General features: G+C 39.3%; 1 protein-coding gene across 1 annotated transcript in view; it reads left to right on the top strand.

Annotated features, from left to right (window-relative positions):
- Positions 1-4,016: 4,016 nt before the first annotated feature.
- phc2b (polyhomeotic homolog 2b (Drosophila)) overlaps positions 4,017-27,382 on the top strand; it is a 39,661-nt gene continuing 16,295 nt past the window's right edge. Inside the window, exons 1-7 of the mRNA XM_062416178.1 lie at positions 4,017-4,156; positions 16,225-16,564; positions 18,095-18,244; positions 18,364-18,441; positions 18,756-18,917; positions 20,571-20,705; positions 21,003-21,297. Of these exons, the coding sequence (XP_062272162.1) occupies positions 16,283-16,564; positions 18,095-18,244; positions 18,364-18,441; positions 18,756-18,917; positions 20,571-20,705; positions 21,003-21,297 (1,102 nt within the window). The 5' untranslated portion in view covers positions 4,017-4,156; positions 16,225-16,282. The remainder of the gene's footprint in view (positions 4,157-16,224; positions 16,565-18,094; positions 18,245-18,363; positions 18,442-18,755; positions 18,918-20,570; positions 20,706-21,002; positions 21,298-27,382) is intronic.

Below are 27,382 nucleotides of genomic sequence, written 5' to 3'. Positions count from 1 at the left end.
TAAAAAAAAGAATAAAACAGAATTCAAAGAAATTTAAAGGATAAATAAATAGATTTATAGAAAGGCACATTTTTGTATCTTCACATTTGAAGATGATCTTCTGGAAGTTTGTTAAAGCTCATTGCAACAAAATATTGAAGTGTAGTCACATAGTTGCTTCCCCATGTTTTGTTGGACTCTGGAGGGTTCATTTGGAAAAAGACATTCAGAAATGTACTTTGGTCGGAATCCATTGTGAGATTTATTGACGAGCAGCAGTATTTCAACAAATAAACCATTTCTCTTTGTATGTGGTTTTGGTTTAAAATAACAAATAATGAGAGGTTTGGGAATTCATTTGTGTATAAAAAAAAACATCCACCACCAACCCCAAAAATAGTCAGAAGTTGCTGGCAGCATCAACCAAGAAAAACAATATTTTCACTTAAGTGCTCAAATTCAATGTTACGCTGAATCCATTTTACTTTTGTGCTCTTTGTGTTCTGTTTAAAAGCAACAAGCAGCGCTGTGCAAATACAGGGACACTTGGTTGATGGGACACAGGAAAACCCCCATCCCTGACTTAGTAGAAACGTTGGCTCAACCAAGCTGAACGGGAGCCCACATAAATAATCCATTAAGATTCTCATGCATTATCTACACACCATTACATTTGGTCCATGATATTGTGTAAACATCAGTTTGAAGGTATGTTCCAGCCCAGCAGAGCTGTGTTCGAGTTCAGGTTTACCTTTGCTGTACAGCATTAATATCGCACAATCTGCCTGGCCGTGAGACCATAATGTGTCTCTAGGGATTAAAGTTACTGGAATGATACTGTGTTCATCCTGATGCTACGAGTGAGGTGTCAAGGGAGCTATGAAAGACCACATAATTAACTCAGGGAGCCAACCGAATAAGTCATATTCTGATAAATTATTCAGTATTTGCAGGCAGATGAATGCACTCCCTCCTCATATTACAGGCAACACAATAGCAACTCCCTGAAACATTAGCAATTCATTGCTGTCCATTTTATTACCATGCTGGGTCATTTCCATTTGTATGTGCATTATGGATTCAAAGCTTGTACACACTAGTCTGGCACAGTTTGAAGATTATTGAGATCTGATTAGTGCATTGTAGAAAACCACCCTAAACTAAAATGAGAGAATAATTTTAACTTCATTAACTCTGTCAGCTCAAGTTAGCTAATTGTACCTATCTCTCTTTTTTTCCTGTAGATTTGTCATTATCAGGAAGATCTTGTGTTACCTTGTGTGACCTCGTCTCCGGTTGTCATTTTTGGAATATCCACCTGGAGGTTTTCATGGAAAAAAACCTGAAACAAAACAAAACATGGTAGAGAGTTGTCAGGCTGTGGGCTTATATTTCAAACTGGAGGCAGACACTTGCAGATACCAGTATTTTTATTTTAGGGGGACTGATTTCAAAGACCCTTTGCTCTGTTTCTGTATCACATCGACTGTTTTCTGATGCTTTCACAAGAAACTTTGAGTAGCTTCCTTTCTGGCAAGAACTTATTTATGCATATAGTTACTAAGATTCAGGAGCTACATTAATTTTAATCTTGGTGTGTCAATATAGTTTTTACTCCAAAATGGGTGAAATTGAAGAGATAAAACTAGAAAAATGTCGAAAAAGAGACACATATATCTAATCTGATGTTAAGGGGGTGTATTTATCTAAGATTCCCTGACATCTGATTTTAAGTTTGAAAGTTCACTGTGTATTTTTTTAATTTGCTAAAATACATTTGAGTCACTACTATACTATTAAAGTTTGAGGTATATGGAAAGCCATCATTATTTGTGTTTATGAGATGGTAAGAATTCAAAATATGGGTCTGTTTTGGTGCAAATCTTTCTACATATGCAAATTTCTCATTTCTTCCATCACAATGGAGCATTTGATTTGTCTAATGTTTGTTTGAAAGACCTTTCAAAGTGTGACAGTACATGCTATTTCTGTGTTATGAGTTTTGGTGGAGGGACTTTTATTCGCTTTTGAAACATATTATGATTCATCACAGATTATGCCTTTAATTGGTTGCATTTGGAAAACATGTTTTTCTTGTTTGTTGTCACCTAAACATTCCTTTCCTACATTTTTAATATAATAATGGCTGCAGTCCAGTTGTAGAGAGCCCCTTGTCATGCATGTTGCTGTGATATTCATCAAAATGAGATGTGTGTGGGTGACCACAAAGAAATATTTTGCATGTTGACTCGGTAATGTTTTATTGGCCTGCCTTAACGGAAAGGAGTAGTCATTAATGTTATTAGTTCCACCTGTGTTTTTCCTGCTGTGACTATTCAAATGTTTACTGAGGAAAAGGTCTGTAGAGCCATTTAAATATTTATTTTCTCAAAGCTTGTTGAAAGTGGAAGATTATTTTGAAAACATAGTGAAGTGGACTTTTGAGTCAATGTGGTGTCTTAGTGAAACTGCTGTAATGCAATAGCAGTGCTCAAGGCTGTGAGCAAGAGTATATTTACTGTATATAGTCACAATTCTACCTCAAAAAGGCCTTAAGAATGTACTATTGAGCGATGACTTCTTCACATGTAGGTTTTGCAATGTATCATGCATTCCTTACCTCTTTATTTTGTTTTATTTACCCATCCCACATCTTTAGATGGTTTTTCATACCGCTATGACATATTAAGCTAACCTTTGGAATCACCAGTCTTGTTATACAGACTAATAGATAATAACTTATTATCTAACTTCTTATAGTTATGGTTATATTTTTAATCTCTGTGCTATTTTTATTTATTCTATGTATTGTTTGTATTTGAAATTTCTATTTAGTTAGCCTTTAATTGTATGTGTTTCTTTTACCTACCTCATTGTATTTCTATTTTGATTACATGTCAAGTGGTTGCTGTAAGCATTTATCTATTTATTTTATTTCATCTTATTGTATATTATTTTTCAAAACCTACAGGGAAAATACTTCAGAGTTACAAGTGAAAGTTAATAAGCCTTTAAGCTGGCAAACATCTGACCTGCAGAGGTGCCCTTCAACAAATCTCTACCAGCTCCAGTGGTGTTGATCCTGACCTCTGACCTCTCCTGAAGGAGACAAGTACAATGGCATAGCATGGTTTACAAAGGGGACAATAAGGTGTTACATTATCTTTGAAAGTGTTGCTTTGGTCCTCCCGTAACACTATCGAGGATCAATGGGATGTCGGTGAGCCGCAGATTGAACCACTGTTTACTGTAGCTATGGAGCGAGAGAATACAGTGGTCACTATTCTTGTCTGGCTGTTAGACTGATGCTGTCCTTACTATGAATTTACCAGGAACACTGCACACGATTATGCATATAATCTCACTTCTGCATATTACACATTTATACACATGGGCCTAAATTGTGTCACAGTACCAATTAAACCAATGCCAGACTTTTGACTTTTTTCATAAAATATCTTTATTTTATTTTCCAAAATCTACATGAACTAATGAATACATTTTCAAATGAGTGATAAATCTTGCTATATAGCAAATGATCTCACTTATAAATCATGTCAGTTACCATGAAAAAGATTTTTTGTAACACTTACTGCAACAGTTAGAATATTAGAAAAGTAATCAAAAAAGTAATCAAATGTAATAAGTTACATTACTTTGATTAAGTAATTGAAATAGTTACATCACTTATTACATTTTAAACAGGGTAACTAGTACTCTGTAACCTATTACACTTCCAAAATAACCTTCTCAACCCTGCTCACTTGAAACGTTGTGTGGGTTAATGTTATTATTATTATAGTCATACAAATCTCGCGAGAGTTTACTATGGTTACCATCTAGACGTGACCGGATACAGCGCAGGTAGTCCTTGTTGTTACCATGGAGATCAAGACAACGGTCGCAACTTGACAGCAGGCGCGTGGAACGAAAGACAAGAGCAGGGGGGTGGAGTCTAATGTCATACTGTGCGCTGATTGGTTAGAATTCGCACCACGTGGTCAGTTTGGAATGCAAATGAAAAGAGTTGCTATGGCCCGCCCCTGCTCCGCTCTGGTCTGCACTGCACTCCTCTGCTCTGTCGGATACAGGCAGAAATGGTGTAGTATATCAGGAAAAACAACGAGGGGAGAAGGGCCAGAAAAGAGAAGGCGAGTCTACACGGCTTACGGCAACGGTATGTGGACGACTAAACTGCCTCTCTTGGCACGCTGTGACACGCTTGGCACCAGTGTCAGTCACCGTGTGTGTCGGAACGTCGCACTAATGTTAGCTAACGTGTTAAATCAGGCCCCGAAAACAGCAGCAGGCATTAGTTTTTTAGCTGGTGTGCTAACGCTGGTGTTTGTTTAGGGGCTAACTTTAGTCTGCAGAGCTTCTACAGGCCTAACTTAGTTAATGAAAACAGCAGTATAGTGACAAACAACAACCTACTAACGCTAGTCGGTGATTTACCAGCATTCACTACCTGCTATTATGGTGAATTTAACTATGAATGAACATTAGCGTGTGAGCAAAAACGTCTATATGAACTGTTCACACAAGCGATAAGTGTCTGTTCTTTTGGTTGTAGCTTTTTCTAGGTTTTGCATTGGACTCGGCACCCTTGAAAGTGTTGGCTAAAGTTAGCCAGGTGCTTTCCTGAGGGACTTTGGTCCCATAGGTCATGACCTTTTGACACAGAGTAGGAGTTATTTTGACAAGTGTAACGAGGATAGCCCCTAATCCTCCACTGGCGCTGGAATTATGTGCCCATGGCCTCACAGTGACCCAGATGTGGTCAAAATAATACCACAGTTATAGCTAGTCTGCCCTTCACTGTGTGTGTGTGTGTGTGTGTGTGTGTGTGTGTGTGTGTGTGTGTGTGTGTGTGTGTGTGTGTGTGTTCAGCCACACTGTGTGGTCGTGTGTGATTGACTGTACACACTAGAGGTTCACGTAACTATTGTTTTCATTACTGATTGCACGTTTGGTCCATAAAAAGTCAGAAAATAGTGGGAAATGGCTGATATTTTCCAGAGCACAATACAACACATTCAACATGCTTGTTTTGTGCAACCAATAGTCCACATTACTCACATTTGAGAAGCATGTGAGAGCAGTTATGTTTGGAAAAAAAACCCTAATTATCAAAATAGTAGCTTATTTAGTTCTCTGTCAATTGACTGATTAATTAATCTTTTCAGTACTACACTATGGGTTGCCCTAAACATCACACGATGTGTAAAGCCTTAAAACTGCAAATAAAATCCAGATCGAGTGGGTTTACCCAAACATATTTTACTCCCAGGCTGCTGTCACTTGCACAAAGCACACTTGGATGCTGGATCAGTACATTAGAAGCTATTTAAATAAGTCGAAGTGCAATGCACCGGACCAAAAATGCACATTTGATCCAGACAAACCACGCTAGCTACCGGCTCTCACACCAGAGTTATAATGCTGTCCATTGCCTGGCATTGCCGGTATCACTTGGCAGATCAGTGCAAGTCAACACAGTTTCCATCTACGTTCTTTTAAAAAAATGTTTTTATTGAAATATATCCAGTTCTTCAAAATGTCTGATTGTTAATGAACAGAGTGAGTTGCTGTTAACTCACTTAGTTTGCAAAGGCCTTGGTTTGGAAGTTATTGTGTGCTTGTTTAATGTGCATTCCGTAGAGCCAAATAGAGGAGCTTTGGTTCATGAATTAATGTACAATTATGTGCTTTGTATCAGTGTATAAAACCAACGACTAGTCGAAACCTACAAGGGTTAGAAAACATTGAGAAAGTTGGAGGTTAGCTAGTTCACTGTGTCCTATCCACTATTTATCTTCACTGAAATAAACAGTGGAGAAGCTCATAGATATTTCTCAAGGCTGCTGAGGTTAATTGCAGTGGGATGATTGCTTTATTTGCTTTAAAGCATGGTATACTATTATTATAGAATAAAGGGACTCCTTTTAAATCTTTGATGGCAGGGCCCAGGGACGATTTATTACATGCACATCTATCCCTATCGCAGACATGGTCTAATGTGGGGATTTGATATTCAAATGATTTGCTCTGTGCTATTTATCTTATGAAAAGGCTGATTTGTTTATTTCATCAAAGAGTTAGAGTTGCGTTATTATGTTTTGTTAAGATATGTGATCATTTACATGTGAGATGGCCCTAATGCTCCGTCATCTATATAAATATTACTTTCATGTGCTTTATTCACAGGATGTTTAGGGAGAGCAGACAGAGGTAGACCTGTTGCTATGTGCTGTGATCAAGCAATCATACTTTATTTATACAACACCTTTCATACAGGCTAGTGTAATTCAAAGTGCTTTGCAGTTGTTTGACAAGCTGATAATATGACAGAACAAGTGACAGCATAAAGAAAAGGAGTAAAAAGGATGGGAGAACAACAATAAAGAACAAATTAAAAAACCAAAATTGAGACCAGTGTATGCAAGAGAAAATAAGGATGATAAAATGTCGAGAAAAAATTTAGTAGGTGAGTAAGTAAAATAAATATATATAAAATAATGAAACAAGTAAAATGAGAAAGAATAAGAGAAATGGTTTATTAAAAGTTAGATTAAAAAAAAAAAAAACTAGGTTAAAATAGATTAAAAAGACAACAGAAAAGTAAAATGACATAAAAGATATGAAGGTGGACTAAAACTAGGTTAAGAAGAGATTAAAAGACAAAAGAAACAGATGAATAAAATCGATAAGAAGATAAAAGTTATAAAATGATAATAATAATAAAGTAAAAAGGAAAAAAAGATGTAAAATAAGTCTCTGATCAGAGTCTCTGATGTGAACAGAGCAGCTGTATTGATGACAGTCAGCTGACTCTAGCTGATCAATAATGAACTTTAAACTAACTTCAGTACGATGTATTGGATGAAACATGTGGCCACTGGCCAGCTGCTGATTATCTATATAACTTCAGCCTTTTACATTCCCATCTGACTGTGACTGACTGCATAGTACATTTATTTATTAATTTATTAATTTATTTGATCACTTTTAGATTCTTACGAGTGTCGTCTTAATGATTTGACTTTTGACACACTGCTAATGATGAAAATCATCTTTTTAGAAGCCCTACTGTTGTGTTAATAGTCTATGCAGGGGTGTCGAACTCATTTTAGTTCAGGGGCCACATGCAGCCCAATTTGATCTCAAGTGGGCCAGACCAGTAAAACCATTGCATATTAACCTACAAATAATATATGTGTCATCACCATTCAAACCTATACAACCAGTAGTTAAATTACTAAAGCACTAAATTGTCAAGAGCAAATTGTTTTTTCTATATATATATATGTAACCTCTTAATTTTGCTCTCAGAGTGCACCAGAATAATGCATTTGACTTAAAAATGTGCCCCCGGACCCCCCGGATGGTCTGACTGAGGGCCAACCACATATAGTCTCTCATAAGTCTGTGGGAAACACTGATACGATATGTATAATTTTACTATAATAAACCATATAGTTACTCTGAGAAATGAGTGCAATTTCAACAATATTCAGTCTCAGTCTTTCACAGATTATTTTGCACAAAGCTGCTGATTGATGTTCAATATATGAACGGTTTAAATACGACCACAGTATGTATTCATTGTTTTTTCTGGTCAGGGTGGAAAAAAACCCCAAAAACCTCTGACGCAGCCGAAAAATTGGATTGACTTTTCTGCAATTTTTATCCAGTGGACCGAATTGAACCCCTTGGTGGGCTGGTTCTAGCCCACAGACTGTATGTTTGACACCCCTGGTCTAAGCAGTGGCCAACCTTTTGTACCAGGAGGATACCACCATCATTTTTATTTTGGTATAAAAAATAATATATGAGCAAATTTAAAACTCATCTCATCATCAGGTGAGAAGAAATTGAGTGTAGGCTTTTTTAACCTCATGAAATAACTCTATGCTACAAACATTTTGGGGTCATTAGTCTATAAAAGTGTAATAAAGACCTATTATCCTGCACATACCACAATGAAGTTCCCCAAGCCACTTAAAAGTTATGTGTCCGCACTGCAGCGACCCCGAGGCTTTTCAGCTCTCCTTTGGATTAGTGGGAATTTTAATGACTGGCTTGTCCACTTGTGGCATTGATATAAATTTAAACTGCTTGTTTCTGATGAAAGTAGCGAAGCAGCTCATCTCATCTCATACCTGACCTATTTTTTTTTCTTCTCTCTCGTGGTGTGAGCGACGACTGAGATTGATGCCTCAGAGACCGCCCCTCTGATAGGAAGATCTGAATTGAAGAGAGTTGCTAATCAGCGAGCTTTGCCAGAACTATTAGACTGTAATATTTATAGATTAGAGTGAGAATCTGTCACTTTTCTGTCAGCCCCTCTCACAGTGTGACTCTGTGCTTTTTTTTCAGTTTGCTTCTCCCGTGTTTATTTTGGGAGTCATTAACAGTCCGGGCAATTTTTAGCATCGTTGTTATTCTTGCAGAGCGACTTGCACCGATACAGGCTGGGGGCCCTCGCTAAATGAAGCTGAACGGTAAAAGACCACAGTCCTCTGGGCAGCGTCAAGTGAAAGTGTTTTGTATCATCACAGCGAGAGGCCACGTGTGCTGGAATGACACACACACACACACACACACACACACACACACACACACACACACACACACACACACACACACACACACACACACACACACACACACACACACACACACACACACACACACACACACACACACACACACGAGAGCTCGGCACACTTAACCTGGAAAGCAGCCAGAGTGTCTTTGTGCTGGTCTACTCAGCTGCGTAAGGCGAGGTCCATCTGAGTCAGATGGCTCAATTACGGCCTCCCGACCAATCTGGCCTTCGGGATCGTGTGGAGGGGGGTATCTGTCTTACACACTCTCACAAAGGCGATGCCCTGCTTTACTGTGTTTGGACAAGACCCATCAACCATCATCAGCCTCAGGGGATGACCTCAGCATCACCGAACATCCCTCGGAGGAGATGCTGATCTGTGAGGCGCAGGAAGAGGGTGCTGACGTGTGCTGTTCAGACTCACGCAGCAGACGCTGTCAGCTATTAGATATCTACCAGAAAGTGGGTGACATGCCGCGTTTTCTGATAGTAAAAGATTTGAGACGTGGATAGGACTATTATTAATATTAGTAGTAGTATTTATTATTAAATATTATTAAAAAAATAACTTTTAACTATTATTCAGTTATTAAAAGTAGTCATTGAATAATTTTCTGTTAATGAATAATCAAATAGCTCTGAATCGATCCTAAGGTCATACAAACATGGTCGGTCTTATTGTTGTTTTATTCATTATAATAAATAGTTCCTTTTAAGATTCCTTCAAGGACTTACATGGATCACCACATTAAATAAACACTGACACATCTGCCAGTTACAGTATCTGCATTTTGGAAAGAATAAATAAATAAATCAACCAGAGCAGAAACAATTAGAGAGATTCACAGACAGTCAACCAGCAACTATTTTGAATAAGGTCTCATTGTTTAAATCAGTTTTAAACAATAACTCCAAACATTAAGTTCTTCCAGATTTGCTGCTAGTCTCTTTTTTAATGTATTGTAATAGTAAATTGAATATATGTGAGTTTTGGCTTATTGGTCAAACACAATGAGATATAAAAAAAAATCATCCTGGGTTCATCTGGGAACATTTTACAGACCAAATGATCAATCATATTAGAGTAAATGGAGTAAATAATTTGCAGATGAATTGGAAATGCAAGTAAACATTAGTTGCAGCTCTAATTTCAACCAAATCTGAATACACAGTGCATAGAAAATGATAAATCTGTGTCACCCTCGTCTCCTTTTTAAAGACACCCCTAACACAAAATTAACAGAAGGCAGAAAAAGAGAGACAAACACATCCATTGAATGTAGTCCGCTCCTCGAGAGAAGAAATTATTGGCCGTCATAAAGGATTTGAATGTTAAGCTGTTCATGTTTTAGATATTTTTTGTTTCTTTTCTAACTTCTTAAATGGATCCTAATGACTGGAGTCGAAGTTCGTTTTCAAGGAAAGTTTTTTTTTCTTAGTGCATCAGCTGGTAGCATCTTTGATGTAGAAATCTAAAAAGCTCAAACGGAGCCGAGATCATTTATTTTTATACTGCTGCTCCCTTGAAGAGCTTGTTAGGCTTCAGCGTTCCTGAAATTGATAATAAGCTTGAAATGCCCTTTGAACAAAAAGGTGGGGTTTGTTTGTTTTTTAACCCCCCCCCTTACGCCTGACTTCACTGCGACCGCTCTGTTTACTCTTGTATCTCATGACATCACAGTGTGGGGGTCTTTGAGCAGCTCGTATCAAACTGAATCATCCCATCTTCACCCTTTTCCTCCTTTTTTTTGACCCCTTCTGCTGCACAGCTCTCTCATCCAAGTGCGGGACCCCCTCCTTCCCCCCCTACCCCTCTCCTCAAGGCTTGTGTTTTCTGCCCGTGCTGCCAGCTAATCTATATGCTAATGAGCAGATAATAATCAATGAGGTTCGCGCATGGTTGGCCCCAATCAATACCACATTGCACCAGCAAACGACTCAAATGGCTACATTTCATAGAAGCCGACATTTCGGGTGGCGTGTTAATGTGGTTGGGTCAGACCATAAGTATGCCATTATCCTCTGGTTTTATCTACCCTATTTCACATAAATGAATACTGTTGTCATTAAAGCAAGGTTTGAATTAAACTGCAAAGCTATCCTGTTTCACTTTTTATTAGGGGGATTGCAATTTTCTCTCTCTCTCTCTCTCTCTCTCTCTCTCTCTCTCTCTCTCTCTCTCCCTCTCTCCCCCCCTCCACCCCTCCAATATTGTTTTGTATTTCATTTCCATAACTGCTATAAATAGGTGGTTTGTTTCTTTTCCCCGCTGTGAGTTGGCTGGCATGTCACTCATAGATTCAGATTTATATCGCTAGTTAGAAGCTTTAGTGGCGCCGCTTCACCAGGATTAGGATCACTTTTGGAACAGTTACCTCACATAACACTGCTGCTGCTGTTAGGTTATATTCTTCTATTGGTAGATGACAGCTCCTTTTTTTCCCCCTCCTCGAGCTTCAGTGACACTCACGTCTCAAAACTGGCATTGATTACTGTCCTGCTAGTAAGATAATGGGTTAGATGTTCAGTCCTGCCAGAAGTCGCCGCTCCTGTGCTCTGCTGAATGTTGTTGATACAAAAATTGGCCCACTCGGAGCAGCAGGGTTATTTGTGGAAATGGCACTTTCTATAAATGGTTGAACAGCTCTCCTTGTAGACCTGCAGCCTTCAGATTTGAGGCACTGAAATGAAGCCTTCAGGTTTTTCAGCCCTCCAGACTCAGACCAAGCAAAATAGGAAATACCTCATTACCTCAGATTTGTCTTTAAAAATTAAAATTAAAATTAGGTGATGATTACAACTTACCTTATGTTAGAGGATCTATGCATGCCCCCCGCCCCCCCTAAAAAAAAAAAAAAAAACAGTATTCAAGCAGCAGCATGGGGGGGAGGGGAGAGACCTGAGTAAAATCATTACCATCATCTTCATTAGATAGGATCCTGTCGTCCAATCAGCACGCCGCTCTGCATGGGGATTCCGTAGGCACCCCGTTGGCTGTCGCTAGGAAACCACATAATCAGGAGGCAGGCCGCGGCCTGGTTGGCGGAGAGGGGTGTTGATGCTGGGACGACGAGCTAGCTGTGTGTTGGGGGTAGAAAAGAGGGGGCTGAGCTGAGGGGGTTGGGGGGGGGGAGTTTTTGATAATATAGCAGAGGAACACGCTCGCACACGCTCACTCATTCAGTCACTCAGCCGGCCGACAGCCACTCAGTGAGGCAGACAAAAGAAGGAGCAACATCCTGCAGGAGGGCCGCACGCTCCCAAGGGGATGGGGCATCATACCCCTGCATCGCGTTGGGGGGGCCGGAGGAGGTAGGAACACCACCAGGGTTAGGGGGCTTTGTCTTAGCAGTAGCCGCAGCAGCAGAGCACCTCTCTCCACACACACACATAAACACACAAACAAACACACAAGCTCACATTTCTCCGTGGATGTGCCGGGCAATCGATTTTGTGTAGCTGACAAATGCTTTCTCGTGGTGTTTTTAATTTAAATGCGGGGTCATCATAGTTTTTCCTGCATGCGGACTGATGGGTGGTCACTGATGGAGGCTCCTGCACTTCCCGGACTGTGATGTGAGCTCTGTAGAGACAGACAGTCTGTCTGACAGTCTCTTAACGGCTCTCATCTTCCTGTGGGCTATGCAAATCCTCCACGCACGCACGCACGCACGCACATCTGACAGTGGGATTGTTGCGGTCTTGTAGTGCCAGCACGAGTCGATCAGTTTTGTCCTCTGGAGACGGTTGTAAAGAGCTCAAATTGTGTTATGATTTCGACTGGCTCTTTGCAGTGTAGTACAGGCTGCTGGCGCCGCTTTGATGTGCTCTCAAACACATTGGCTTCACCACTTTTTGGCTTCGTGGGGTACCAGGTTTCTCCCAACTCATGATTGTAGTTGCAGATGTGGAAATGGGATTCAGGAATCGGAGCGGATGAGCCGGGGGGAGGTGGTGGTGTTCTCCATCGCACATCTTCACTGATGGATGCGTGACTCCTCTCAGAAAGACAGGGGGCCAAGGGCATCATTACCAGAGGGGATTCCCTCCCCTCTCTCTCTCTCTCTCCAAACACACACACACACACACACACACACGAGGAGGCAAATGGAAAGCAGGCTCTGGGATGTAGGCTAATGACTGCACACAGGCCGGCAGACAGGCTCTGGCAGTGGTGATGCTTTGTTTACAACCAGAAAGCCACTTTGCCTGACTGGAAATGGCTTTTTTTTTTAATTCAAAGGCATAAATATTATAAGTGATGTGAAGATTTAAATTCACATAAGATGCTGCTGAATGCAAACTCATGATTTCTTTATTTTTATTTATTGTTCTTTATTCTTTTTTATTGATGCTCTTCTAATTGTATTATCTGCTTTGCTGCTGTAATACTGTACATTTCCCCATTGTGGGAGTAATGAAGGAATATCTTCTTATCTTATCTTGTCTTAGTCTTGGGCAATTTTAGCATTTACCTTCATTTTTTTTATTTATTTTTTTTTACTAAATGTATCTTTTATTTTCATTGTGTTTTGCTCTGTTTAAGTCTCAGATTTAATGCAACAAACCTTTAGATTAATGCTCTGATGCTCTTAAATTTGATCTGTTTAATATAAACATATATGTATATGCCGACTGCCTGGTAGGATTGTTTTCTGTCATTGTTAAAAATCATCTTTAGTTTTGTGGTAAAACACACGTCACGCTCCAACTCAAAGTCTCTTTTTTCTCATTTAGTTATTGTTTACTTAAACATCTCAGAGCTGCATTTAACCTTAATCCTATAGATCCTACAGACTGGGGTATCCACAGACAACAGAGGCGTACATTTTATCATATCTCACAGCTGCTTTATTCTATCATTACAATTTTTCACGACTATATCAATCAATTTGTTTTCCTAATTAGTGCTTTTTAAAAAAAAAAAAAATACAAATATATTGGGCTCCTGGGGGATTCAAAAGCATCCAATTCCACTTATGCAGTTTTAATAGATTAAACTATTTATTGTGTTTGTGTGTATTGCCATGAGTCTTAATTTAAAGTATCACACACTATCAGGGGGGTAGGGGTGCTCTTTAAGTCATTTTTAAAGATTTGTTGAAAGATTGAACTTAATATAAAAGCTGCAATTTGTATTAAAGAAAAAGTAATAGTAAGAGTATTTTCTTTTTTTACACAATATGCAAATTAACTGTAACTTTGCTAAAATAGTGGTAATCTTTTTGTTTTATTATGATGACATAAATTGTATAACTAATAATATTTTGAGAAGAAATAAGTTAACATTTTGCTACGATTGTTCCTTCCTATAGACTTTTCTTAAGGGTCTCTAAGGACTCAGACAGTTCTTCTGTGTTAAATATGTTGGTAGGATGAAGGTTTAAAGAAGTAACAAATGGTTTATTAAGATTGCAGTTTGTTCTGAGTCTGCTTTGGAGCATAAGTGGGCTATAGAGCTGTGTTCTGGCCCCTAAGCCGCTCAAACGAATAATGAGGAGGAGGAGGAGGAGGAGGAGGAGGAGGAAATAGCTTAAGAATTGCAGCATGGCAGCAGCATTGCTCCCTTATTTAATTACTTCCATCACACCCTCTTCCCACTCTGACCTATTTAAAATCCTCAACCTGCTTACTCAACCTTCACCCCTTTTCCTCTGCTCTCGCTTGCTCCCTTCCCGTTCTAGCTTTTTTTTTTTTCACCCCCTCTATATCTTAATGCGCACACCTCTAACCTCAAGGCTAGAAATTCCTCCCTCCCAGTTTTGGCCTGTCAGCTGTCATGCTGTTTGAATCCCCCACCACACACACACACACACACACACACACACTTGGCAGGCCCCCTCCTCCTCGACAACACCAGCATCTCAAGTTCTTAATGAGTTCGGGATCCTCGTCTTGTTGTATTACAGCTCAGCTTCATCAAAGACTTGTGAACTTTTATCATCTCCTTCTTAACAAAACATAATCTTTACACCAAAGAAGGATCCTTTCTTCCCACCCCCCCATGCTCTCTGTGTCTTATCGTCACCTGTCACGCTGAGGCTGTCTCATCTCATCTGCCTGGGCAGCTCTGAAGCTTTTCCTCCTCTGCTAATGGATAGCAGAGCATCAGGGGACCAACCTTTTAAAAAAGGCTTTTATGGAAGGGGTTTAAATCATTCGTTCTTTTCTCCCTCATTGTTCATGACTGTCGAGCAGGAATTGATTCAGAAGTCTGAGATGTTGCATGTCATATAGTCCAAAAAGTACAAAAGAAATCTGATTTTTCGTTTTTATTCAATGTAAAAATGTAGCACTTTGGGGGGGAAAAAAGCACAGACGTTTCAGCTAGGCCTTCTCAGTTGAAACGATATTTGACTCTAATCAGAGGAGTTTGAGCAATAATTAGGTCTATTCACATATTAAAGTTGATGACTTGGTGTTTGGCTCGAGGTTCGGATGGAAACGGGTTCATATTTAGAACAGCCATCCCTCCCTTTCCCCAATTAACTTGTGTGTTCTTGTTTATGTGAAATTGCTCCTGTGTTTTTAAGATATAATTTAGGGGAAGCTGCTAATCTCAGCCAGCTAGTCGTCCCTTTTTCTTACTAAATTCATTGGATTTTCTCGAACTTCCCAAATTGCATTTTTGTGTGAGTCTCCAAACCAGCTTTGTTCTGCTTCACCTCACTTTTTGTTTTTTTGCAGGGTGAAGTCAAGACGGGCCATGTTGTGTTTTTGAAAAACCAAGTTTGTCTGTGATGAAAAAAACAGTGTGGGGATAGTTTGGCTATTTGAACAAGCTTCCTAAATTTAGTTTTAATAGTCTGTTCTGAATTTGTGCCTGAAACAGACTTCAAAAGAATCATTTATTTCCCAGCTGACACTTGTCCTGCTGCACATTTTGCATAATGCAGAACTTTTACTTAACTTTAATATTTGCAGCAATGTGGCCATCTGCAGTCATATGGCAGGTCTTACTCTGGTGATAGAGTAGGTGTCATTTTTTCTTTTTTTAGCAAGATAAATAGAGTAGAGTTTAATAAATACACAAACAATCAAATCATCAGATTTCAATTTTGGAACAGAAACAACAAGAAACTTATTCAATATTGAGTATTTGAAGCAGCTAAAAAAAAAGACCCAACACCAACAAGAAGCAAGCAATAATGAATAGCTTTGTGCGGGTCTGTGTCTGTGTCTATTATTGGGACATTGATTGGTCAGATCAGAGCCTGAAATAGATCCAGTTTTTTAGACCATTTTTAGAGGTACACAATACTTTATACACAGTAAATATAATTGATTACAGGTTATGCAGGAGCTTGCATTTGCTTATTCAGAGTTTGCTTACTGTGCAGCATTAGATTGAAATGATTAAATGTTTTATCTCTGGCATGCTCATACTCATACTTCCCACATGCTTTCTTTATCAGATTGAGTGGATTTCTTCATTTACATTTATGTGGGTTGCCACTCTCACTTTCCCCTGAAGTTGATCCATTCATCAACCGTCATATAAGTGTAGTTCAGTTTCAGCTATTGAATTCAGTCGTTTGCTCGTCAGTTGTGTTTTCTAAACTAGATAAAAGTTTTTGGCGCCAAGAGGTATGGCCATTTTTTTCTCATGTGCTCTCCTTTTTTCTGTCTTCCAGGCACAGGAGAGCCATTCAGAAGAGTCGGGGGTCAAAGGTGAGAAGAGCAGAGGGCACCATGAGTGAGCCGGGGGGCCCTGCCTCCACGGCCAGCAATACTGGGACCAGCACCTCCTCCACCACCACCAGCTCCTCCAGCACCACAGCTGCCAGCAGTAATAGTACCTCGAACACTACTTCTACTACTACTTCTACTCCTCCTGCTACTACTTCTACTAGTAGTAGTAGCAGCAGTAGTATTAACAATAGTAGTAGTTCCAGTAGTAGTACTACAACAGGAAGACAGGCAGTGCCGCAGATATCTGTTTACAGCGGGATACCTGATCGACAAACTGTGCAGGTAAGTTGTGGTAACGTTTGTAACATGTGCTGACATGCTCAGATGCCCACAAACCTTCAGACAAAGTTGGTAAAATACAAATACACTTAAGTTCAGCCTGCAATCCTCTGCTCTACTGCCCTCTGTTGGTGCATCTAAAGCCACATACAGACCTTAGATGTGCTCTGCAAAATGTTAAAACTGAAGTAAATGAATGAAATAAGAGGCAAATCTGCTCGTCTACTGATGAAGGAAACTCAAATAAATTTCACAAGATGTGTCCAAGTTGAAGGAAGGAATGCTTTCTGTGCTTTAGTGCTCTTGACCCACTGACCCCAGGATTAACCTCGACACAGGCTTCTCTTCTCTCTGAATAAGATCCACTCAGATTTTAGTGCTGATGCTTTGACAGCAAGGTTTTTTTGTCTATTCAGCCCTCCTTTTCTTGTACTCAATCTGCTGACATTTAAAAGACAAGCACTATTGTCTCCAAGCAGCTCTTTGAGCGTTTTTGTTGGTCATTTATGGTCAGTGAGAGTTGAATGCAAGTAAGTGTCGCATCTCTGCTGATTTTAACCCTAACTAATTTAAGAGTGAGGGGAGTTATTTTCAATGGCAGAGGTTTAGCTCTGTTATAATTTTAAAAAAGACCCACTTATAAAGACAGGCATTTTTATGGTATTATTATGTTATTCTGTTAATATTGCTTTGTGTGAAGCACCTTGTAACTTCGGTTTAGGTTAGGTGCTATAGAAATAAAATGTATTTATTATTAAGGTCATGGAGGAGTCAAGACTTTTCTTGCTGACAGTGATTTGCTCGGTTATTCATCTCTGTCTGCTTGCAGTGATCAGAAGTTTTTAGAGATTTTCAAACACTCGATACGTTTCCAGATGCACAATCCACAGTTACAGAAACGATGCAGATACATTTGTGGTAAAAACAAGTTGCTGCAATTCAAATTCAGTTAAATTCATGGTTAGGAATTGATAGTTACTTTTTAAAATGACAACAAATGAGACTAAAATGAAGCTGATTGTTATTTCAAATGAATCAGAAATGCCCAGTTAAATAGTCATCTGCCACATAAAGACATAGGCCATAATTCACTGGATCACATTTTAGCCAGTCCCAAAGGAGGATGAATTTTCACTAAAATGCTGCCAGCTGGGTCTGTGTCCGTGTCATCCTCATTCATTTTCCTAAAATAAATCCGCACATGGCTTGAATAATTGGAATTAGTTGGGGCCAACTGCAATTAACATGAACATAGTTGCTAATGCTAGAGCTCCTCTGACTTCACTTTCAGAGCACACATCTCCCTCTTATATGAGCAGTGAGGTTTGATAAATCAATTTGTTCTCTGCTAATTTTCATGTAGGATTTGGGACTGATTTGTGGTTGTGTAAAAATATAATCAAATCTCTATCTTTGATTCATCGTTACACCCCCAGTCATCTAAATTTAATGTATGCACACTCCCAGGGTCCACTAGAAGCTTATAATTACTTTTCTCAACCACCTCTTGTCTCTTTCTGTTCTTATTGGCAGGTATTCCAACAAGCGTTACACAGACAGCCTAACACGGCAGCACAGTACCTGCAGCAGATGTACGCTGCTCAGCAGCAGCATCTGATGCTACAAACTGCTGCCCTCCAGCAGCAGCACAACCTCAGCACCGCTCAGCTTCAGAGCCTGCAGGTCAGCACACAGTCATCATTCTCACAGTGAACAGATGATTACTAATGCTGTTATTGTTGACATGCTGCGAGACATGTTTCGGGAAATTGTACACTTACCTCTCTCTTGGCTCACGATAGGCCAGTATTGCAGCTGGCCGGCAAAGCTCCTCACAGAATGGTACTTCATCTCAGCAAACGGGATCCACTCAGGCTACGGTAAGTGCAGTTTTGAGTGTCGGGTCTGTCTCTTAAAAGCCTCTAAAGTTTAAGTTATCTTTGTCCATTAGATTATCATTGAACTATGTTGGTTTTAGCACCAAGATGCTTTGCTCTTATGCACTCTGCTCCTTTTACATTTGAAAAGCTTTAACTTTTTGTAAAATATTAAGTAATAATATTCTTTTGTTTTTTTTGAGAAATGTGTGGTTTTGTGTCTTTAGCATGTCCTTTTAAAATAAATGAGTGTATAGACATCAGAAGAGGAAGGGCAAGTATATAACTTAATTATCCTGTTCATCTTCTCCCTGCAGATCAATCTGACCACCTCCCCAGCAGCAGCTCAGCTGATCAGTCGGGCTCAGAGCATTAGTTCCACCCCCACCAGTATCTCCCAGCAGGCTGTTCTTCTGGGCAGCCCATCCAGCCCCACTCTCACGGCCAGCCAGGCACAGATGTACCTGCGTGCACAGATGGTGAGATTGTGGACACAAGGAGCACAGCCACTGGCACATTTACATCAGCGCGCATATATGCATAAACACAAGCACACACACATACTGCTTGAATAAATAAGCACACTCCAGCACAGATTTTTTCCCTCAAGAGCAGTGGTTCTCAAAGTGGGGTCCAGAGACCCCCAGGGATCCTTGAGGGGTTTGTATGGGCTTCCCAGCAAAAAGGGGAATAATATATTTTCACCATAATTCCATCCATAAGTAACCCAGTGACACTGTGTGACTATTTCAGTCATCTGTTTCATTCATTTTCTGTAATAAAACATTTAAAAGCTAAAATCTTATCAAATGGGGGTCCATGGTCTAATTTATGTCAGTTTAGGGGACCTGGACCAGGGTTATTATAGTTAACTAAGACTAAAACTAAAAGTAGCAGTGAAAAAATAATTCAGTTAACTGTAATAAAAATAAAAATGATAGTTTGAAAAAAAACAACAAAAAAACAAAATAAAAACTACAATGAACAATGCAAACAAACTAAAACTAAACTGAATTGCAGATAAAATCAGCTTAGTTTTCATTGTCGTTTAATTTTTCTCCTTTTTTACTGTGAGCTAACGGGCTGCTTCCAGTAGGTGGCAACATAGCGGATGCCAACTGCCATATAACGCACAAGAAGAAGATGATTACTTGCAATTTACGATTTTCTAGAAAGAAGAAGTAGTTCCAGGCAAAAAACATCACAGCCCAATATGGGAATATTTAGACTACTACCCTGTTGTAGATAAAAGTAAAAGTGTGGTGATGAAGAGTGATGGGAACATTTGTGGGATACAAGTAGAAGGGAAAAATCCCACTAATGTGGTAGTCCACCTTTGAAGCTCTGACAGAGAAACTCACATTGAGCAGGAGACCGCTGACGTAAGCTCATAGTCAGATAGCTGCACCACAAATGGCAAACCATACCTAAATGTCATTCATTTGTTCATCCTTTTCAGCTTCTACAAATCAAGGCTTTCTTCCTAATACCTGAAAAACTAAAATTAGACTAAAACAAAAATAAAAACTAAACTAAAACTAGTCATTTTGCAAAATCAAAACTACACTAAAACTACTTAATAACTTGTTAAACTAACTAAAACTAAACTGAAATAAAAAGCAAACTGAAAAACTAAATAAAAACTAATGAACATTTCTTGAATAATTGTCTTGAATAAGCTCAGAAAAGGTCACAGTCACAAAGTCATTTTTCGGTAGCCAGGCTCATTGATCCACCATTTTGGTACAGCTGGTTGTGGGAAACTTGTCGGTTCTTGTTTGACATCATTTGTGCAGCTGGTACACAGACTGTTCCTGCCACCTCATTATGACAGTACACAGCATTATCAGGTGTGAGTGATGGCAGACAGCAAAACAGGTTTGTCTATTGAGGTTGGCATGGCTATAGTTACAACCCAACTGTTGAATCACATGTTCAGTTCTGTAGACACTTTTTTAAAAGAAAACAAAATAGTTGCACATTATGTCCAAAGAAGCGATTTAAGGTTCTTTTCATTGTTTTTGTATTAATGTGCTTAATGGGTTTTATCATTAAGTTTTGTGCTCTGTTTTTTTTTTTTACCATTACTCACTGAGTTCTCGTTTTTGTTTTGTGTGTGTGACGCTCTCTAGGCCCAGCAGAGCAACCTGGTGCAGGTGGCCAGGAGCCTGGGCCGAGCTGTTCCTCTGTCCCCACAGCTCATCTTCACTCCCACAGCTACAGTTACAGCTGTCCAGTCAGAGAGCTCCGCGCAGGCCTCCTCACAGGTAGAGTTATATCCTAAAATTCGAATTACAAAAAAGCTATCTTATCTAGACTGAATCTGTCAGTCAAGTACAGATTCAAATGCTGAGTTAAGCATAACATTTGGAGATTCAGAGAAAGTTGCTTCAGTGACTGGAAATGATGCTAAGGGGGATGTGAAATTATAATAGAATTTTTTTTTTTTCTTATTTAGAAGATTAATGGTGAACAAAATTGTACCTACTGCTGTGATATTAACAAAATTTAGTTTATATTACTATTATCACACCTTGACAAACTTCTATGCATCTCTCTCCAAGAATCAGGTCCAGAATCTGGCCATCCGTGGCCAGCAGGTGGCGACCACGTCCTCCTCTCAGACTCAGACCCTGCAGGCTCTGAGCCTGAAGCAGAGCCCTGTCCCCATCCAGCCCGCCTCACTGATCAAGAATCCCAGTCAGGGGACCCAAGCCTCTGCAGGAGGGAAGGCCAGCTCCTCCGACAGCTCCTCTGAAGCAGGGAAGAAGGGGGACAGCGCAGCGGTCACAGAGGTCCGAGCTATTAACATGAGCCGCAGTTTCACAGCTGTCAGCGCTCAGCCTCTGATTGCTCCAGGTAGGTGAAGTCTGCAAACCCAAAGCTGGAAACTTAAAATGATGTATAAATCTGAACCTATTGATCATGAAGCTGACAGTGATGGTGCCTTCATCAGGTCAAGACTCCCCTTTAAAAGGGCATTTGGTGTTTGCTCTAGTCTAGGTAATGAAAATAATTAGTAATATGGGTACTAGAGCTGAAAAACTTTTTCGATTGATAGACAAGTTGATCGATAGCAATTTAATAAGAAACTGTTTTGATAACTGATAATGATTTTTCAAGCACAAATGACAAGTATTCCTTCGTGCCAGTAGATTTTGTGCTTTTCTTCACTTTGTATGGCGTAAACACTGAATATTGTTTTTAAATTTTGTTCGGACAAAACAAGCAATTAGAAAACATCACTTTTTCAATCATCATTTTTAATTGAATAAAATCATTGCTGCATTAATCAATATTGAAAATTATCGTTAGTCGCAGCCCTTATGGGTACCAAACCTAAATACGCTGAGCGTTCATCAAATGTGTCCACATAACCGATAAAGATTCTGAGAGGGGCCTCAAAATTCACCTAGATCAACTTTAATTTAAGATATCCAGGTAGAACGTCCTTTAAAGTGCTTTTATCTTCTTCTGTCAGACTCCACACTGGTTTACAGAGTAAATAGTGTGTTAAATTTTCAATATAAAAAATCCACTTTTTATGCAAGGTACATTATTTCTTGTTATTTCTGTGCAGACTAATTCAATGGGAAGTTTGTTTTTGTTTTGCGGGCAGATAAATGAAGCTGCCAAATTGTGCGACAGCTGCTGCATGTTTCTTTTTTGTAACAGATGTACAGTACAGTTTAAACATCAACTCAGCCAGCTGTTATATAGAAATAAGCTCTTGTGCTTATAGTAAGATGTTATATTTTAATATAGTTAGACCAGATTAGATTACGCTTGAACATTTAATAGCTCTTTCTCTGCTGTTATCGTGACATGTCAGGGCCTGCATCACAAACCCATTCACTCACTGTAGGGGTGAAACCAGCCGGAATGAAGACAGAGTGTTGCGTTGTGTCTGGAACAGTCGAGCCGCTTTTGGAACTACAAGCTATGAAAGGCACACTGCCATGTAAGAGGCTCTTTAAACCACTTACTGTGTAATTGAAAGTTCTTTTCAATGTGAATCAGGCTAGTGAATCTTTGACACTCTCACAATCCAATTCTGATTCTTGGTGTCCGATTTGATTCAGAATCAACCCGACTTGATTGAATAGAAAGAAAAGGAGGCACTGTTTTCAGTCTCTGGCTTCAGTTTACTGTGTCCCAAACCATTCACTGGTGCCCTCAGTCCACAGAGATACGATATGAAACATAATTGCAATTAAGATAAATGGTCCGCAGCCTTTTTATTTTAAAAATTAACTGCATTAATTAATGAATGATTTAATTTGAAAGCATTTTACAGTCTCTTGCCTCTGTGAGAATAACAAAATGAGGGGGAGGTGGAGTGCTCTGCTGTGTTATTATTAGCGTTATATCTCTAGCAGTGCAGAGCAGCCTCTCTGCTGCACCGTTAGCTCCGGGGAAAGCCATCGTTGTAGAAGACGCTGAGAGGGTGCAGGGTTTTTGAGGTGAGACAGGCTGAGCACCAAGTTATTTTCTTCACTTCAGAATTGGTTTAAGTTGTTTAATACTGCAGTGTGTGTTGGTCAGCTCATTTTGTTTGTTACTGCTCGAGTTTACTGCCTCGCTAACGTTTGTGTCTGAGTGATGGCGTGGAAAGTTCAAAATATACCTCACTTTCATCTTGCAAAGGTAATGAATGCTTGCCTTGTTTGAAGATGAGCTACAAAATAACTGAGGTTCACCTTTTTCTTTCCCTTTTTTTTCTTTTCTTTTCCAGTATTAACTATTATTTTAGAAAAGTGATTTTGACATTGCTAAATAGATAAGAATCGATATGTGAGCTTACTTTTTTTTTCTCACCCATCCCGAGTGTGAGTGGTTGTTAATATGACAGCAGTGAAAGCTGATTTAGTCCAATTAAGTCCAGTTTGTTTGCAAAATGAACTTGAGACACATGTCTTGAAAATTAAATATTTGTGTTTACGTTTGCTGTGTAACTCTGTGCTAGAGAGTGTACATGACTGTAAACCTCAGTGTTTATACACTGCTGCACGGTGGTGTTTTTGTGTGCCTGTTCAGATTGGAGTGTACGTTTTACGGTGTGTTTGTGTATCATGGAGAGAATGGGGGGGTGTTGGGGGGGGGGGGTGTTGGGGGGGATTATTTGAGCGTGTCAGTGCACAACTGTGTTTTTCTTTGTTGCAGTAATGGATTCACATAAAATAAGAGGGAGGATGGAAGCTGAAAATCGGGCTACAAGCTGTCTGAAAAAAATTAACATGGGTTGCCATAGCAGCAGGCCATGAGGGACAGGTGTGCACATGAGATGCTGGGGAGTTAATACACGGTGGATCAGGGAGGAGGAGAGGCTGTTCAAAAGGCTGATAGGATGCAGATTAGCATAAAAGCTTAGATTCAAGTTGACTCTGACTGGGTTATCATGCACTTTGATTTCTAATCTAAAATCAGAGAAAACTTCTATTGACATGACACTGTAAAATGTACATTTACACTACTTTGATAAATGATTAGTTTCCTATTACAGTGGTTGATTGAATAGACAAATCTAATTAAAGGAAAATTCCAGTTTATGTCAAGCGGATGTATTCCCCATAAATGTGGCTCACGGTGACTCTGGGTCATAATAACTTTGTATTCCTTGGCTCTGTAAAAGAGGGAAAAGGGGAAATGAGGGCCTGCTAGCCTCTTAAGCTTTCCATATAATTCATAATAATAATACTAATAATAATAATTTCTACATGAATCATTTCAAATTCATATCTCTTGCCAGCTAACCATTGCTTTGTCCTCATTTCCTCAACTTAGGATGAAGCATACAGTTAACAATGTCTACAATTATGTGAAATATGTCAGATTGAGATAAACTGGAATTCACCTTTAAACTGACAGAAACCAGAGATTTAGTGGGTGGCTGATACTTTCACAACTTGTCTGTAGCTTTAACCTTAAAGAGAAGACTGTAGATGCACCCAGGTTCTGTGTCTTATTATCATGTTTAGTGTTGTTTCTTGTAATAGGTTGTAAATTAAACATTATTTGTTACAATGATTAGAAGAAGTCCATTACTCTTATTTGGTAACAGTTCGTCACCAATGCACTATTTTACAGTTGTGTATTTGCCCTATCAGCTGTAATAGATTGTGCTGAACTCACATTTATAGGATAAATAAACAATACATCAATACATAAATAGACCTACTTTTCTAGCATAAATGGGTTAAATAATGACAGACAGATTCTTTTTTTTGGTGTCAGTTCTTTCTTTTTGAGACTTAACGTGCTCTGCTCAGAATTCAGATAATTCTGACATAACTTGGAAGGCGAGATTAGACCGGCAACATCTTTTTGGTTATAAAGCACACCAGCTAAAATGATAACGTGATTATTAAAAACTGGAACAGCAATGCTTCACTTCACTAATCCCAACATTGTTAGACTTAACTGATTTATGAACGTATTAACTACACCACTGGATCAAGAATAGATGGATGCAGGGAAAGCATCGGACACGTCTTTGCTTCTCTGGTGTTACTGACTCAACAGAGATTAGTCTGGTCTGATCTGGGAAAACAACACAAACGGTGGAGGTGTGATGAATTGAGGCTCGCTATATTTGGTCATCAGTTTTCATCTCGCTGTCCAAAGGATGGCAGGTAATTTTGGAGCCATGTTTCTGCTTGTGTGAACGCCACAAATATTATGAGTCAGTCACTTTCTCTTGGATAAAAATTGGACTGGAAACAAATGTTACGCCGCTTGGCTTGTTGCAGCGATCACTTGTCATCATCGTCTCCTTGGCAAGAAAGAGCGAGCGAGCACCTTACTATAAAAACAACAGCAGGGAACCCCCAAAAGCCCCATGCTTACAGATGAAAAGAATAGATCTGGACACGATGTCTCTCTTGGCATATTTATGTAGCTACTAGCAATTGTATGAGTTGCCAGCTTCACTTGTCTAATTACATAAAATCGTGGAAGGCAAGAAATGAGATGCTAAAGAAGCCTCTTTTTTTTTTTTACTTGAGCTTTATGCAAAACTTTTTATTGTGTTAATAATTCATCTACTTTTATATCTTTACTTTAGTCTACTGACATTCAGTGTACATATCCTCACTCTAGAGTATACCTCCTACTACAATGCTGAGATGAGTAACTTGGTTTTCTCCCTGAGGACCTGCCAATGTGGTGTTCGCTGTTGAACATGAGACGTGGCCTTGTTCTCTATATGACCAATGTGTATTTAAATCAATCAGCAACTGGATTATTTTAGTTAGTCTTCTTAACACTCTTGCCTTCTTTGATAAAGTATGTGCAAACCAGATTTTGAATTGTGTGTTCATCTGAGGAAAGATGGCGTACGGCCCGCTGTTGCTCTGTTGTTTTTAGGTCGGAATGTGTTTCATGACAGTCGACCACAGCGGCAGCCAGTGGGAATGTGGAAACTCAGGGATTTTCCAGGCCCTGGTGCTACAAACTCATCAGGAACGTATACTGTCCTCATCCTCAGGACATTGTGCAACAGGGTACAACAATAGCGTAAGCAGTCCACAGAAAACCAAAGCGGGGCTGCAGACCACTATCACATACCGAAGATTGTATGATTGCATGTGTGGGTGTGGATGTCTGAACCATTCCGGTCCTTAATCCCAAGACCTTGAGGCAGAATAGCATTGAAATTAATTCCCCTGTCTTCCTGTTCTTCCAAGACTTCTCTCTGTTCCTCATTAACAGGCTTGAGAAAGCTGACAGGATTTATGGGGAGGGCCGCTTGTATCCGGTGTGCACCAATTCAGAAATCCCCCTCCTTTGCTCAGACCGGACCGGATCTTTAGCTACCTCACAATTTGGCAAGATTGTTGATGCATTTCCACTCTGGTGTGGCAGTTTTCCATTGTGTTTCTTACTTTATGATCAGATTTACAACAGCATGAATATTAATCATGAAAAACATCTGATTAATTTTCTCCCTTTTATTATTAATTTCATTAAGTAAAACGTGTCGCAGTTTATCTTCATTCTAATGTGATTTACACTGCAGAAACTCAGGTGTTCACTGCCTAATTCTAAGTGTGGATCCCTCGCAGCTTGTAGTTTAATAACATTATCTAGCAATAACTTAATAAACTGACAATAATCCCAAGTCACAATTTATGTACTGGTTTTTTCCAGTGCACAGCGTCAACAGGTGATGGAGTATGCTCGGTTGTCATGGAGATGAATCTGATGTGTGGGCTCAGTCTCAGTAGCTGTTAGGATTTCACCCATAACACATTTTTTTAGCACTTTTCATCTGTGATGGCTTAAAAGTTATGCCTGATAGTTCATTATTGACCTCGTAAATAAAAGTTTAACAAAACAATCCCAAATAATGATACTCATTTTTCGTGATTACTTTTTAAGCCAACAGGTTAGAAAGAAAAACTAAACAAACTTCATCCACTGATAAAGACTGTATGATAGAAAGCTCTGGAATAAGCTTGTAAGTGGACATTGATCGTTTTGTCAAACTCGTATTTCCAACGTCAAAAATGAACTTACATTGCCTAATTTTATTTATGTAATATTATGTGTTCTCTTCATCTTTAGCAAAGTAAGTACTGCTTTGTATCACACATTCTCTTTCATTTAAATGAAGTTGTATTCATACAGCTGCTACTTTAAAATACCATATATGTAGATTTGTGTATTGATGCTGAGTCTTTCAAGTGAGACCCATGATACATCTAAGAATAGATTATTTTTACTACCTTCACCTCAGATTCAGCAGTGCTGCAAAACTAACAGATGTTATTATCCCTTGAAGTGCCTTTTAAATTGCTTTTTCGAGCATCCACCTCATTGGCTTAAATCTTTGATTATCATACTGCTGGCCGTATCAGGCTCTTATCCATCCTGCTCTGAACACCAAATATTAACCGAAGGTCTTTTCACATACACCATAGCTAACCAGATTTTCTTTTGGTGG

This window comes from Scomber scombrus, chromosome 3, assembly GCF_963691925.1.
Source record: "Scomber scombrus chromosome 3, fScoSco1.1, whole genome shotgun sequence".
Taxonomy (NCBI): domain Eukaryota; kingdom Metazoa; phylum Chordata; class Actinopteri; order Scombriformes; family Scombridae; genus Scomber; species Scomber scombrus.
Note: the sequence above shows the minus strand (reverse complement) of the source record. Positions and strands in the feature narration are given on the sequence as shown.